Genomic DNA, 17,239 nt, shown 5'->3' on the forward strand with positions numbered 1-17,239 from the left:
ACCTTTTGAGAGTAACTAGTTATAGGTAATACATTACCTTTTGAGAGTTACTAGTTATAGGTAATACATTACCTTTTGAGAGTAACTAGTAATAGGTAATACATTACCTTTTGAGTTACTAGTTATAGGTAATACATTACCTTTTGAGAGTTACTAGTTATAGGTAATACATTACCTTTTGAGAGTTACTAGTTATAGGTAAGACATTACCTTTTGAGAGTAACTAGTTATAGGTAATACATTTACCTTTTGAGAGTAACTAGTAATAGGTAATACATAACCTTTTGAGAGTAACTAGTTATAGGTAAGACATTACCTTTTGAGAGTAACTAGTTATAGGTAATACATTACCTTTTGAGAGTAACTAGTTATAGGTAAGACATTACCTTTTGAGAGTAACTAGTTATAGGTAATACATTACCTTTTGAGAGTAACTAGTAATCGGTAATACATTACCTTTTGAGAGTAACTAGTTATAGGTAATACATTACCTTTTGAGAATAACTAGTAATAGGCAATACATTACCTTTTGAGAGTAACTAGTTATAGGTAATACATTACCTTTTGAGAGTAACTAGTAATAGGCAATACATTACCTTTTGAGAGTTACTAGTTATAGGTAATATATTACCTTTTGAGAGTAACTAGTTATAGGTAATACATTACCTTTTGAGAGTAACTAGTAATCGGTAATACATTACCTTTTGAGAGTAACTAGTTATAGGTAATACATTACCGTTTGAGAGTAACTAGTAATCGGTAATTCATTACCTTTTGAGAGTAACTAGTTATAGGTAATACATTACCTTTTGAGAGTAACTAGTAATCGGTAATTCATTACCTTTTGAGAGTAACTAGTTATAGGTAATACATTACCTTTTGAGAGTAACTAGTAATCGGTAATTCATTACCTTTTGAGAGTAACTAGTTATAGGTAATACATTACCTTTTGAGAATAACTAGTAATAGGTAATACATTACATTTTGAGAGTAACTAGTAATAGGTAATACATTACCTTTTGAGAGTAACTAGTAATAGGTAATACATTACCTTTTGAGAGTTACTAGTTATAGGTAATATATTACCTTTTAAGAGTAACTAGTAATAGGTAATACATTACATTTTGAGAGTAACTAGTAATAGGTAATACATTACCTTTTGAGAGTAACTAGTAATAGGTAATACATTACCTTTTGAGAGTAACTAGTAATAGGTAATACATTACCTTTTGAGAGTAACTAGTAATAGGTAATACATTACCTTTTGAGAGTAACTAGTAATCGGTAATACATTACCTTTTGAGAGTAACTAGTAATCGGTAATACATTACCTTTTGAGAGTAACTAGTTATAGGTAATACATTACCTTTTGAGAGTAACTAGTAATCGGTAATACATTACCTTTTGAGAGTAACTTGCTCAACACTGGGCTCCACAATAGAAACTCCGACTTAACTGACACATTCAAATGATTCGGGGATGTTCAGTTGTCAGTATGGCAACAAGTGTGAATAGTTGCTAGTAACTTAATCACAAGCGTTATATATATATATATATATATATATATATATATATATATATATATATATATATATATATATATATATATATATATATATAAAGAAAAAAAGATTGATGAGAAATGCCAAATGATTTTCATACTTGCGGGTTGAACAGTTTCATGCTGAGGTTTGGCTGCTTTCTTCCAAAGCCTCACGCTGACTGCTGATTGAAAACAGTTGTTGATTCTCTACTTCAGATTCAGATTCAGACTGGTAACAGAGACGAGGAAGAGGAAAACAACTAAAAACTACTTCATCCCCTAACACAGAACAGATTGCAGGAAAACAAGACCTCACTGTGTGGAAATTAATGGCAGATGCACTTACTAGTAGTTTAAATGTTTCATTCGACGCTAATGTCTCGCTGTGTCTTTAATTGTTGTGAAATTAGCCACTGGAATATTAAAACCATCTGTCTGTTATCTTCCTGCAGGGCCACTGTGCAACCCAGGTTGCACAGATACAGTAAGGCCATTAAATAAATGCATCCGTATGCCTCAACCTGCGTCTTAATTAATGTGTGTATGCTATTGCATCAGTGCGCACCAGTGTGGGGCCTCTGCACGCATGACTCATTCCTCCGCCGTAGATCTGTGCTGAATGCAGTGAAGTGCGCTGGGTCTCATTACAGGTTTAAAAGGCTATAAAAACGACCTGCATGCAGTAACGAGTTGGAGTGATCAGATCAGCGTTGTTGGAGCAAAGGTCACACACATTTGAGATGATTAGGAAAGAACAAACGGCAAAGGGGGGGGGGGCACATACGGATACGGATCAACCGTGGTCTAGCCCTGACCGCCAGCATTCCCTCCATTTGTCTTAGGCAGCCATTAATCACAGCATAAAACTAAATGAATTCATCATGTGAACCTCAGAAAGGGGAGACCGGATGAAGAGAGAAAAAAACACACACAATTCTCTGAAGTAATTTAAGGGAGCTCAAGGGGAAATTAAAGGGAACAAGCTGAGGGAACAAGCTTTCAAATAGCTGTGTAATCAGGTCCCGAGCTATGTAATAGCCCTGGAAGATGAGCCGCTCTTTATTGGAATGTCTTTATTAGACATGTTCTTCAGACATTACACACAGATTTAAATTTGTGCAAGATTTCTGATTTCATGGAGTACTTTCCCACTGATAAGCCAGGATACGGCAATGTGATTATGCGGTCGCACCGCTGCGGAGTCGGCGTGATACCACATTGATTAATAAAAGACAAATCTCTATATATCTCTCCCACACTTGCCAGATTATATGTTTTATAAGCCTAACAGATCTGAGTTTGGTTTTGGGCTGTGAATATGTGATGCAGGAAGGTGTGTGTGTGTGTGTGTGTGTGTGTGTGCACACATTCATAAATGCATAAGTATGCTGCCCGGTGATGTCGGCAGGGACACGGGCTGGTTAATAAATATTATAGGTCAACATGTTTTGATGAAGGAGCCGTAGACTGGGGCGTAAATGGCGTCCCTCGCCCTCTCTTCAAGGATCAGTTCACAGGCCGGGGTGGATGAGATATTATTCCCTCTTTTCTCTCTAAAAATATGTAAACTCCCCTCAGACAAACTGGCATTTACAAGAAAAAGAGAATAATGTGCCCCTGGTTTTTGTGTGAATAAAACGTGTCGGAGGTAATTACTGCTATCACAGCGCAGGGCATCGGTGTGCATGTGTCTGTGCGTGTGCCACGTTTGGTTCTCGTGCGCTCTCGTCTCAGGCTACATAGACACACATGTACACACGTGTATTCAGACGCGTGCACGTGCCTTGTAGAGCAGGCCCGTCAGGCATTCCCAGTGCTCAAACTCTCTTATCACGTTCAGCACTCTGGCGAATCCACCCGCCTTCCACCCATCATGCAATTCTCCCAAGGAATAGGATTCCTTTCACACCGCTAATGGCTACAGAAAAGGGAACATTTTCATTTTAATTACCCGCTCAACTCGGGGGTTCTTTTGGTATTCCCACACCTTGTGCCCTTTCATCGCGCTAAATGATGGCCGATACCTGAAAAGAGAATTCTGAAGGAGAGGTAAAACAAACATATACTGTAGCACTGTCTCTTCCCCTTCAGAGCAGCACTGGGAGGGGAAAGGAGAGTGCCATCATCTTCTCGTCCAAGTCCTTTGTGTGTTGCAGTGCCACGCTCTCCTATTAGTTGACAGAGCAGCCGTTGACTGCGCTGTCCCATAAAGCATTTTTTTATGCGCTTTGAAATTAAACCTGCGGCGTTTGTCTGGTCTGCAAGGAGCAGCATGGGAGCTTCAGAGGACATCAATCGCAGACTTGGACAGCCCCACCTCCTTCCACTCAGCTCCGCACTCCCAAGAGTCTTTTATTGTTCTACAGATTTTGAAGGGCCTCAGATGCTGGCGGATTGGCACGTCCCCCCCTTTATTCTCGTCATTTTGCTGCATCTCGAACAGAGCGTCTAGAGGATGACACTTGCCGAGCTCCTGCTGCCTCGGCATGTGGTGTCTGCTTGGAAAGGATAGCGGCTCCATTTGAAGGTTCTGGAGGGGTCTTTGTCCCTGTTCTCTATTTTGTGGGCTGAGAGGAGTTTCCTACTGCGAGATCAGATGGCGTCTATCGTTGGCAGGCGGAGTGATGGCTGCTGAACAGGCTCCGAAATGTGACAGATTTACAGAGACAGCGCCGCAGCTCCTGCCAGCTCTCACATATTCATGAGCCGATTTCTGTGGGATGCCTTCCCATTGCCAGCTTTGTCCGTGTAAAGCTCTAAACTGCAGTGTTAAGAGTTTTACTTCATGTTGTTAACCCTTGGTCTCCTTGTGTGTTGTGTTTGGCAGCTGAAGCCAGGGCAGACCAACTGTAAAGGCAGCGACAGCGAGAGTGCAGAGTCCAAGCCTTCCGTCAGGAGCAGCTCCAGAGACAGAGTGACAGACGTGAGTACATTACATATCGGACCACTGCTTCACTGGTGGTCTGAACTTTCAAAGTCAAAAATCATACATCAGTACATTACCAGCATTTCAAATATAATCAAAAACTACAACAAAGAAGAAAAGATTGGACAGAATAATTGAAAGTCTGAGCAAATATTTACTAACCATTGTCAGAGTCCCAATAGCATCTCAGTGGTACTTAAAGGTGCCCTGTGGAGTTTATAAAAAGTGATCAATTGTACTCAAGAACAGACAAACAAAACGGTATTATAAGAAGTTATCAGATAGATGTGAGAGTTGTGGCAGCCACCACAACTTCACGTTGAATGAACAAGTGATAAGTGAACAGAACTGACTGGCTGTAGTGACAACCCAGTAACTTCTGGACATGAGCGACATATAAAGGTTGGATAGGAAGTAGTAGTGGTAGAAGTTTCACAGATGGCACGTCGAATAAAGATTTACGAAATCCGAAGCAAATTAATCCGCATGAATTAGTTGCAATGCTTGTGGAACAACCTTTGCCTTGACAGGAAACGGCGTCATGTGTGCAGTAAGATACTTGTATTCATCGACCTCCACGTCAAACTTCCTACTTAATCATTCCATGTAACAGTAAACACATTCACAGCTCAAGAGAATGTATTTGGTATTCTCAATCAGTGCATGTTCTTTCAGCACAAACACTTATAAACTACTCCAGATTCATAACTAAAGAGTCATTATGTGATTGTGGCCTTGCACCGTTGGTATGTCACAGACAAAAGGTAAGTTGTGAATGTCGTATCATCAATTCTGTCAGGATTCGTTCTGGTGTTGAACCAGAACTAAATCTTAAATGTTGGAGTACTTCAGGTGAAGAGCACTATTTGCATCCTGCAGACACACACACACACACACACACACACACACACACACACACACACACTCTCTCTCTCTTTATGACTTTTACAAAAAAAGACACCACTTACTCACGACCTCGTGGCTCGTGGGGCAGCTGAAGGCGAGCATTAACGGACAGAAGAAAGAGCGGCTATGACTCACCCGGTGACATTCCAAGGCGTGAAGTGAGCAGGCTCGAGGGACCTCGCTGCCACACACCCTGCCCTTTGATTCGTGTGGAGAATGTACAGTGAAGCAATCAGATATCTGGCCATTATTAAAGCTGTCAGTTGGGAGGCGAGCTAGTCTTTGAGAAAGACACGGCCCAACAACTGAAGCAAAGCGGATTCTGCGTGTAGCTTCACGATGCTTGACTGGGCATGAAATGAAATAAGTAATGTGATGTTGACAACAGAAATTGAAATGATACTCGCTGATTCCTGTCTGACTGCACTGTGGCTGTGCAGCACTATACCAGGACAAACGGGGCTTTGACATACAGCCTGTGGATGGTTGCTTTACTGTGACTGTCCCACAGAATCATTACAGCATCCATGATCTCTACTAACTCAAAGCAAACTACATACATACATAGGTACAATATTAAAGCATCATGAAATACAGTATAATACAGTATAATGGTTCATGTCATATTAAGGGACTCGTGATTACCTTATGGCAGTTCCCTTAAAAAGAACACCAAATATCCATTAAAACACTGCCTGCAACTATTCTCATGTATGTTTTAGAGGCTTTTGCTCCATGTCATTTATTTAATCATTGTTAAATATTCATAATCCTAAAAGCCTGAACTGGCAACCGTATATTCTGACTTGGCCTCATTGGCCAACCATGTCTCCCCATTTAGATGACATCGCTTTGATGATTTGCACTTGGACTCATCACACACCAATGAAACATGTTTAAACAGTGGCATCATGTTATGGTCTGTTACCCTCACGATCACTGCTTCACATTCATCTTATTTGGGTTTGAATATTGTGTGTGAAGTCAGTCCCTGAAATGAAGATAATTAGCAGCACCAGCCGATGTGTTTACTCTGATTTATTGGAACATTGTCCTAAATTCTAAATTGTCTCTGTAATTTTAATTTGAGAATATCCGGTTTCCTCAAGCAGAAACTTTCCCCGCTCGTGACTTGTTCTCAGGGAGTATCTATCGCCCTCTCTGTGATCACTTCCACCTGAGCTGACATCTCAGCCACTCACAGCACTCTGGAGGACAGAAGGAACGGCAGCTCTGGTTCTCCCCGCGTCGCCTGGTCAAGACACCCCACAGGAGACTGAGCATGTCTTCAGAGGAGCTGCTGACAGCTGCGCGGCATGAAAACAGACTTTTAGACCCCCATGTCACCTCCGATGGTCACACATCTCCGGTCCCCACAGGTTTCTGAACAAGTCCTCTCCAGCCGTGCTGTAAAAACCCACTTCACACGTTGCCGGTTGTAGCTTTTGTAGCAGAGCTGTGAAAGGAGGAGGAACAAGAAAACGGAGTGTGTATAAAAAAAAAGAAGGAAAAAAACTGTTTTTCTTTTGCATAGATTCTTTATTTTTTGTTTATTTCTGTAGCTATATAATACAGTTAATGTACTGTAAAAGAGTTACAGATGAAGGTAGACGCCTGGAGCCATTCCTCTGCTGTGGAGGTCAATGTGCTTGTTCCACTCAAATGTATTTTGATTGCACAACACTGCACAACGCTACTGGACTGCTCGTGCGGTTCAGCTGCACAGAGATGCTCCCTCCCAGTGCAAAAACAAAGAGAAAGCATCTAAGTCGCTCGTTAGTACCAGGGAGCGGTGTGAGACAGGAGCTAGCTTTGACCCGAGCTGTTCATTAGACCCAACAGTTCGCTAATGGTATTTGCTGTAGCACTCCCTTCCCCTCGCGGAGCGACCGCGCTCCGATGAAGCAGATGAACTGAGTTTGCCGATCTGGCTCTGGCTGGCAGGGAGACGGAGGCCAGAGGAGGTCAGGCCTGGCAGCCTCCTCTCTCCCGCTCGCCTTCCCTCGTCACTCCGTCCTGCCAGCTCATTAAGGCCTACAAATGGCACATCAGCTCGGCTGTGTTTGCCTCAACCCCAAACCCCAGCTAAATTGGCAGGCTTAGCCGCATTTACTCTGAAGCGCCGGGTTCCCTTGTGGTTTCGTTTGAAGCCGTCCACATCCCCCCCACCACACCCTGCCCCATTCAGTGTGGGTGGCAGGCGTTCAGGCAGGCGGCAGTGCTGAGCAGAGGGAGTCTGCTGGATCAGGCAGGGCAGGGAGCTTGGGATGAATCACTCCCGTTTAGTCTCTGCGGCAAGGGGTGAAATGCCATCATTACCCGGCTCCCTATCAAATAAATTGGCAATTACGGGCCTGGGATTGCGAGTAAACAGCATGTTACTCCTTTTTTTCCACCCAGGGGTCTTGATGAGAGGCGGGTGCATTAGAGGGAAGAGCTGGAGTACTGGGTCAGAGCCCGCCAGTCAGTGTTAGCCAGCCTGATGAGGGGCACAAGAGGCAGACTATAATGAATGCACCTCTATATTTCAGTGGCCATTGTTATCGTCAGCCATAGCTTCCTGTTGAGTAAACTCTGCCTGTCAAATTGAACCGCATGCAATGCTTTTGGACCACACCTTTCCTTAGTATACTATGTGGATACCTTCCTGTAACAAAGGGTAATGGCATGTGTGTTGGTCTGGTCAGCTGGGTTGTAACACTAATATTAATACGAGCACTTTATTGGTGTTAGTCCAGACAGTTTTGGATACTGTTTTTCCTGACTGAAATGAAAATGTGAAAATTGTGGGTTCCTGAAAGCCACACTGGTGTGTGCTGGCTCCCCTCGCACGAGAAGGTTTTCTTGCGGTGAGATCTTGGAAAGTTGTTTTGTAATGAAACATCTGGAAGTGATATTGTTAAAAGTCAAGCACATCGTCTCTTCCCCTGCTTTTGAAGCGGTTTCAAGCCAAACACAGCTAAAGTCTCTCTTATGGCTCGTAAAACGGAACGCCGTTATTACTGGCTTTCTGCTGAAAACATGACAACGCATTCAGAATCCTGGGTGCATGTGGTGAAACCATTTCAAATACTCAAATTACAGCTTTTGGAAACAGATTAATGTCAAAGTATATTCTGTTGCTGTAAAAAAACATCACTTATGATTGAATTAGCTGGAGCATAGCAAGGCTGCACATAGTAGTTTGTCCTTGACCTCCGAGCACAGTCCTTTCCTTAAGCTCCTTGTCTGAACTGAATCGCACTGTCCAAGTGAACTGCTTATGTAATCCCACCTCCTCAGTACATTCTCCAATTATTTCCTGGCACTCTGATGTAAATGAGGTCGCAGTCCCCCTACATGTCCAGATATGCTGGCCAATTTGCTCCGACACAGAACTTGTAATTGCTCGCATCAATTATCCGTCTCTTTCTCTCCCTGCCTCTCAATCATTTGAAATGTTTCCTATTAAAGACGAGCATTTAGATATGGAAGTAGGAATGTTGTACCTATAATTAGCTCATTATCACGGGGTCGTTGTCGTTGCTGAGGCACCAGTGTGCGCATCGTGACGGTGTGAAATGAGCAGCAGCTGCAGTGCAGGGACCACTTGGCGGCGTTTTTTGACTGTCTAATGAGTTTTGAGGAGTGATGTAAACAAGTCAGGGCAGATTGAAATACTAAAGACAATAGAAGTACAGACAAAGCATTTATTATCCTCACCTGGTGTCCAAATATAAATAACAGTTACTTCCACAAAGATACACATCATATAGATAAACAAGAAAAACAGTTGACTAAATACCCAAACATCCCCCAAAAAAAAGAGTCTAAGCTTTGGAGTGTGTGTGCGGGGGAGATGAGAAAAGGTTTAAGCCTTATTTGAATAGAAGTTAGAGTTGGGAGTGTAATAGCTGAAGGCAGTTGAACCAGCTTTTTATCTAATACTTTGAACAGTGAAGAGGCCAGCTCAGGAATTCCTGAGAGATCAAATTGACTGGTATCTAGTAGGAGAAGTAAGTGTGTTTCCCCGCTAAAGTCATCCATCTCTGTGATCAAATATGAACTCATTTAATGCTCAAGGTTTTGACAGGATGACTCACTCTTTGATTCATGCCATCTGGGGTTCCTATTAATTCATAAGGAACACCTGGAACACATTGTAGCACATTTCTTTCCCCCGCTGGCTACCTATCTCTCAAGTCCTGTGTGGGGAAGAGATCATGTCCACAAGGCCAGGTCTCATTCCCAGGTCGTCAAATAAGGATGCTGTGTCGCGGCCCTCGGCTTCTGATGGCAGGGCACTCTTTAGCGTCTGAATGAGACCCACCGGGCTGTGAAGGAACTCCCAATGCACACACATTCGTGGCAACATTAGATCAACCGCTCTGGAAGTCAGTTGCCGTAGTATAAAGAGAGACAAAGTCCTCAAACACATGACTTTCACCCAGGAGACCACCGTTTGTATCTCGTGTGAAACCAAAGGTCGTCACAGAGGCATTTACATTGACTGCTGAACTTGCGTGTGCTACCGAACTTAAGTAACATAGGTGCTCATTTTAACCCACACCACAATGTAACCCACACCCAACCAAGTCGTTTTGTTTGAATTCACAACGTTAACCTTCACTACCAACCGTAGTGGAGCAGTGTGTTCAAAAGTGAGGCAAGGGCTCCTGACCAAGCGTCCGTATGTGACGGGTTGGTCCACAATAAGAGCTTGCACCTTATTTTTCTTAGTCATTATAGGTTCTGTTAATCACCGCACAGTCGGCATGCCAGACGATCCAGACACGAGATCACTTGAATTGCCTCCGCCTTTGACTTTAAATCAACCTGATGAATAGACATGCTTATTACCACCTCTGGCATTCCAAATCAAGCCCCCTTTTCCTCCTCTCCTCTCCCTCCCTTTTGTTTCTCTTGCCCATATTCTCTCACATCGCCTGCAGTCGGGGTTGTCGGGGACAGATTGGGACACTTTGTGACATGGCAGTCGGGCAAAATTATGCTGCGCCTCCGTCGCCCTGCCAGTACCCCAACAGCCGAATGTCCGTCAGGGGCCTGTGAGAGGTCCCGCCGGATGGCTCGTCTCCACCAGTGCTTGGGGCACGCCTGCCTCCCTGCCTACGTTCACAAGTGTTTAACTCAGACTCGGCTGCATCTACGCTCCAGAAATATAATTAGAATGAGAGAGGCGCAGTGTGATTGTCTGCAGTGACCTCTGAGCAGCCCTCAGGTTGAGATTACATGGCACTAGTTTATATCTGCTAATTATTTACCACACCTAGAGGCCTTGTGCACAAAATACAATTTGGGGAGTCAGAGGAACATTGTGACCTTTGCTGTTATGTTACTGTATACCAAGCAACATAATACTCTTTAATTGTTGAAATTGATACAGAGTGAGGTTGGTGTGGTAAATACTCAGTGCTGTGGATGATAAATCTATTCTCATGGAAGATTAATGGACTGGAGAAGTGGTGTTGAATGTCATTGTTGAAGGTTGAAAGTATTGAGCGCCTGAATCCTATCCATATGTTTTCAGGAATGACATAAATAGGCCCAGCCGGAATCCATTTTGACTTATCAAGCTTAAACCAATGCCAGAGCCACGCGATACTTGCCAAGTATTCAGGCTCTGAGGCTTCCAATAACAAATCCTATTCCACATAATTTCCACCGAAATTGGCCGTGGCCATGTGCTGCCACCCTGCTTTTGCCGTGCGTCCCGCAGCTCTTGGCTACGTATTACTTCCGCATTCCCTGTAACCCAACCCTGTAGCCCCAATTCTCGCTGTCATACCGGGCCCTGCTGAGGGAGTCTCTCTGCTCTTTGTTCCAGCCTTTACAGCGTGGAGGCTGTTCCGGTGGGGTAAGTTGAATAAGTGGAGCCCGGAGGAATCTCTACAAAGGTCTCGCTCTGATTGGATGCATGCAGAGCCCAAGGAGAGAGTGCCGGTTGCCATAGCAATGAGAGCAATGTGGGAACTGGCTGCATGGAGGAGAAAAAGGGGAAGTGGTGCTTTCTTTTGTGATAGGAGGTCTTCATCGACTAACATTTCGCTTTATGAATACAAACCGGCCAACACGCACGTAAACACAAATGCATACGCAAAGGCACACCGGCGGCATTACACGCACCTTTTTACCCCCCAAGGAGAAGCCGAGCTAGAGTGCATACTTCAATCACAATGGCCTGGTAGGGGTTGTACTGGGGCCCAAGCTGGGAGCCAGAGAAAACACAATCAGACACACCGGGAGTCCAGAACCATCTCCTCATCATAAACATGATTACTGGCCATTCACTGCTACATATCGCTTACCTCTCCTGAGCCAACAAATCATCCTTACCCTCTCTCCTGGCTCATCACAGCCTCTATAAACAAAGAAATGACGTCAGTATCTTTCTCTACACCGCTCTCTTTTTTGGTTGCTACTTGCATCCCCGTCTGACTTGGAGAAGATTCTTCTAGCTTTTTAACCCTTAGCATTCAGGCCGCATGAATATCCATGGTGTGATGCAAACCTCCCGGAGGAGCATATGTTTGTGTTCATGTGTGTGTTTTGTGTACGTGTATCCCTGGTGTGTGTATGTTTACACCGTGGAGTCTAGCTGCAGGGTTTAGAAGCTGTGTGGGAGGGTTGAGGTTTGTGTGTGTGTGTCGAGTCTTGTTGAGTTTGTAGTGGCTCAGAACGCTGTATGGGGATTACGCAGGAAGGTCCGCTGGTCCACGAACTCGGTCCAATCTGTCATGTCTATAGCCCAAACACAGCAGTTGAATGTGCATCCCCTCTCATGCATGGGATCCTGCTGTTGTTGACGGCTGAATCGAATTGAAATGGAATGGTGAGGTGCCTAGAGAATCCCAGCCCTGCTGCTCTCCACAAACAATATCGCTTTTTGTTATGCAGCAATGTGTGTGATCCGCTTTTCATCACATCAGCTTTGTTGGGGTGACACAAAGTCAAAATGCAATAAACACCCTGTTCCGTATATAATAGGGAGATGCACAATGCAACAAACATGACTGATGTCATGATTGTGAAAATGCAGCCCATAATCAGGTTTTTCCAGGTTTATTAACAATCCTGCTGCTCTAAAGTACTTGCTGTGTAATGTTGTTTGTATTGTATAGCTTTCTGTATATGCTTATGATATGCTATATGCTATGATGCAGGTGAACTAGAGCTTGTGAGGACAGTGGTTTGGATATAAACTGGCTCTGACAGCAATAGAAAGTTGACGTGCCATACTGTAACACACTGTGTTCTTATCGAAATCATCAAATTACCACATTTAATTCTATTCTTTCCAACCCTTGATTGTCCTGCGCTCGATTCAATCCACCCCGGAGTTTGTAAACAGGTAAGACAGGATGGTAAATGAAATAGGTTTTCTGTTTAGGGATTTTGCCAATGATGCAAAAGTTACTTTGGCAGTTAAAACGTCTGTTATGTGCCACCAGGACATGTGGTGTTCTAAAACTGGCTTACATGATTCAAATCAAGGAATCACTGCTTTCACTTTTGTGTTTTGCTTTGTGCAATAACAAACACTGTGAACGTGATTATTCGCATTGGAAAACAGCACAGTAATATGATATATAATAGTATGTTTTGCATGTGCTTTGAATTGATCTTTTCGACGGATGGTACTTTGTAACGCTGTGCATCACAGCCGTTCGTTCCCCCTGTGCTGGAGAAGGCCATGTTGTTTCTTATCCAAGGCGTCTGACAGGATTACTGTGAGGCATTGGATGTCACATCTCTTCTATTTCAGAAGCCAGTGCAATTTCCCTTAAACCACAAGGAAACAGCACTAACAATAAATGAATAAACGGATAGTGTAGATAGATGGACAGACAGACGCATAGATAAGACAGACCGAGATAGTGCCCCTGGAATTAGAGTTGCAGAAGATTATTCCAGAGACATTATTTCCCTCAAGTCGTGGGCTTAAGTCAAATTTGGAAGAGAAATGAAATTGCCAGCAGTGAAAAACCAGACGAGGTAGGAGTTCATGAGTAGAGAAATAACATTTTCATTTGTTTCTGCCCCAGTGGGAGACGAGCAGCCTTTCAGTAAATAGAGACAGCTATGAGAAATGATTTTTTTGGTCAGTGGGATATTGTTTTAACGTGCACTTATCCATCTGCAATCTAGATGGCAGGCCTCAGGAATCCACAGGATGGCCATTCGACTGTTGTCTTTATGACACACAAGTGTTGGCCTCGTCTCGCCTCCAATTGTGTCTGTTAGTGTCCCATTTCCAGTGGAGACTCGGCCCTGTGTTGTTGTTTCTTTAACTCCCTTTGTTAAGAGCAACCAGCTGATGCTACAGTACTCTTTGGATTTCAGACTTTTATATTGAGCTTGGCTGGGAATTGAAATGAAAATTCAATCCTGACTTCTGAGATTGTCATCTCCCGCCGCACAAGCTAGTAGGGGCACCGTACAGGATTGTTATTTTTTCCACTGCAATAATAATACATCAAGTATGGTGCATTAAAGGGAGATTGGCACAGGGTATCAGTTTTGGTAGATTCCTTCTTGTTGTTGTTGCCTGCACTGTTCCTTTGTGTTTCTCTGTGTTTTGTGGTTGGAGCTCAGTTCGCCTGAGGTAACAATGCGTCATTCCCCCTTTTGTTTGTGGTGTCGAGAGTTTCTCAACTCGTCGCATGCATCGTGCGTCTGGTCTTTATCTCGACTAACATTTGATCTTTGTCTTGTCATATTCGGGCTGTTGCATTGTACTTTCTTGACAATAGTGTACATGCACCTGGATAAATGGTCACGCCGTATCACCTCGCTTAAGTGTTATCTGGTTTCAAAGAGTTATCCGGGGGATTATTGGGGGATTACTTCCACTGTCGTAAACTGCAGCTGTCGACTTGTGTGAGACGTCTGATCAATGAAGGCGTTTCTATTTACTCCATTGAAGTTATTTATAAGGTGCGTTGCAATTCATGATTAATCTGCAGGAGCCCAGCTCTGATCCAGAGCCGTCAGCGGTGATGTACTCCCAGGTGATTACGTCTACTTCCTGTCATCCACTATCAGCCAACACATAAAGCACTTGTCACATGGCGCATTCTGATTATGGTTGATATTGACACCAGAATTGAATAAATGTATGCAATAAGAAGATTAGTGCTTCCCATGAGGTACGCGTCCCCCTGCTGCATTCATTCCCGATGAGGCGCGCTGAGCCTTTTGAGCGACTCGTTTCATCCCATCTCTGACTACACACTGTGTAAATAGACACGAGCGATGGAGATTAATCTGCAGGCCATCTTAAAACAGAACAGCAGCGGTCTCACGGGGAAGCAGAGGTGAAATTGCACTTGGACTTTTTGTTGAAGCACGTTCTGCATCATCGTGTATTCGCTCCACTTTGCATTGCGTATGGGTATCAGTCGAGCCCCGCCATGGCGCGTCTCAGACCCGGAGCCACTAGAACAGGGTCCCTGCTCTGATAAAGAGACACTTTACAGGAGAGATTTGTCTCCATCTTCTCCCCCACAGCTTCTGCCACGATTCCTCCTCATGAGGAAATTGGCAAAAATAATATCATGTCTTATGTTTTGGTAAGTATGAGCAAGATTTTGCAAAGAAGTTCTCATGTACAGAATATGTGTGCCTGTTTTTTGTTCTTTTTCATGCCCCGTTTTCCTTAAAAGCCCACCTTTATAATGGACTGTGCAGTTGGTTGCAGTGCACTGGTGTTAAATCTTCTGTATACTAATTAGATGATTGGCTCCGACTAGTTTAAAGTGAGTCACATCAGCTGTGTTGGGCAGCATTAAGGGGTCAGGGGGCAGCGCATGGCCACATAGTACAGGGGATTGGATGGGATTAACCTTGGCCTGCCCCCTTGGCCCCGGGCCCAGAAGGCCCAGGAAGAGGGGAATTAGCCAAGCCAGGCAGGGCCATCTGATTCCAAGCCCTCATCCAATTACTGCCTTATCTGCTCGCCAAATGAGATCAATGCATGGAGGGCAGGGAGACCTGGCAGGCTGGCGAAGGTGCGATAATCAGCAGTTGGGAGCACGGCACTGAACTCCCCTGTGTCCCTGAAAGAGCCAGAGCATGTGTTAGGAGCACCACTCACTGCCATTAGCTCTCGGTGCCTGCTGGAACCTGACCTGCACTTTGCATGAGGACAACCTGGTGTAGTGCATTTAGGCATCTTTGCTTTTTGTGTTCGAGTACTGCACTTAGTAAGATGAATGATGTGCATAATTACAGTTTTTCCTCTTATCCTTGGTGAATCTACCCAGCAGATTACACTGGCTAAAAAGGTAGTGGGGAGGGGGGATTGCGATTGCTTTATATATGTGTTGCATATGAAAGGCCCTTTTAAGCCTTTTACGGTGGTTAAGAACAACCCTGCACAGTTAATATAGTCCACCGTTCATTTTCTTGTCAATTAGGGAGAAAAACAAATGTTTGACATTTATGAGGTATAATTATGAAAATATTTGATCTCTGTGTGCCATGAAAGCAGACAATTCTGCTCTTTACCTGCACTTCTTCAAATGGAGTTGGTGAAATATGTTAAATGATGTTTTATCAGTGGTGGTCCTCACGTGATGGTCCTCATTGAGTAACTCCTGTTCACCACAGCTTGAATACATTACTCAGGGCTGAATATTTCTAGACTTAAAAGCTCACAGAGAGAACTATAGAAGTCAAACTTTATTCTTTTTTCAGACCAGTAACTAACACATTGATGACCGACAGCTGCCATTAACCTGAACTTAACAATAAGAAGCACTTGAACCTGGAGAGAGTGGATAGATTTGGAAGCGTGTCATCAAAAGGGAAGCTTTGAGAGAAAAAGTCCTTTGGCTGAGCCTTTACATGATATAAAGCTCTTCATATTTATTCCTGATATTTCTGCCATGCCGGTGATTGTATTGCACCACTGGTGTGTCCCTTAGCCATCTGGAGGACCGTTCTGTGCCCGCAGTATGGCCGGAGAGGGGCCCATTCTGGTGAATTTATGTTCGGCTATTTCTTCCCGCGCTTGTGTTCTCGGCACAACTATCCATCGGAGAGCAATAGGAAGCCCTGAAAGTGTGCCTGTCCTCAGCTGTGGCCCTGCGATTGTACATCCACTATTACCCTGCGGTCGTCCCCCTCACACCTGTCCCTGGCCGCTCATCCTCTTCTCAGCCCAGTTAGATTAAAGTCCTCTTAAATTCACCGCAGCAGGCCGGCCGCACAGGGAGAGCTGGCATCGCAGGGGCCCTCTGACAATCAGCACCCGGCTAGAAAGCACTAATGAGCGCTGGGAGGAGAGGGCGTTGGCGGATTGCACACAGACAGCAGCAGTTGGAGGGGGTTGTTAGGCAACGAGGCAGTGGGCTGGCATGTTGCTGGGCTGGGTCCGGTGCAGCACTGACTAGATTAGCTTCCAGGGGGCAGAGCTGCAGTCAGTTTGGGAAAATATCACAGCCCATTAGTTAGGAGCAATGAAATGGAGTCAACTTCTGGGACTCCATTAGGCACGCTGCGCTTAGGCAGACAGCGTCCCTCGGTGTGATGTTGCTATTCTGGAAGGATTGAGCACAGAGATATAATTGGACTGGGGAAATCAAGCAAGTTTCAGTGGTCCTGGTGGGGCTCTCAGACAGAAAATGAGAACACAGGCCTTTGTATTTTCTCTCCCTCTCCCTGTTAGCTTTGCAGCTTTTTGAAAAACAGGAGAGAAAAGGCAGCCAGTGTGCTTGGGTTTTTATTTCTCTTCCCTCTCCGTCTCTGCAGCCCTGTCTCTCTGTCAGCCCCCCCCCCCCTCCTCCTTTTCTTACTGGATTCAACCATCTGCTTTAAATTCATTTTTTTCATTTGTGGCTCTGGCTAACCCTAAGCTAAACAAT

At 44.2% G+C, this 17,239-nt stretch overlaps 1 protein-coding gene across 4 annotated transcripts in view; it reads left to right on the forward strand.

Annotated features, from left to right (window-relative positions):
- Nucleotides 1–17,239, forward strand: part of auts2a (activator of transcription and developmental regulator AUTS2 a) — a gene marked incomplete at its 5' end in the record, with an annotated part of 301,972 nt that overhangs the window by 120,726 nt on the left and 164,007 nt on the right. For all 4 annotated transcript variants that reach the window (XM_079284033.1, XM_079284035.1, XM_079284034.1 and 1 more), the window contains one exon: nt 4,371–4,466. In XM_079284033.1, coding sequence (XP_079140159.1) covers nt 4,371–4,466 — 96 coding nt within the window. The remainder of the gene's footprint in view (nt 1–4,370; nt 4,467–17,239) is intronic.

Source organism: Melanostigma gelatinosum (assembly GCF_949748355.1).
Source record: "Melanostigma gelatinosum genome assembly, chromosome: 14".
NCBI lineage: Eukaryota > Metazoa > Chordata > Actinopteri > Perciformes > Zoarcidae > Melanostigma > Melanostigma gelatinosum.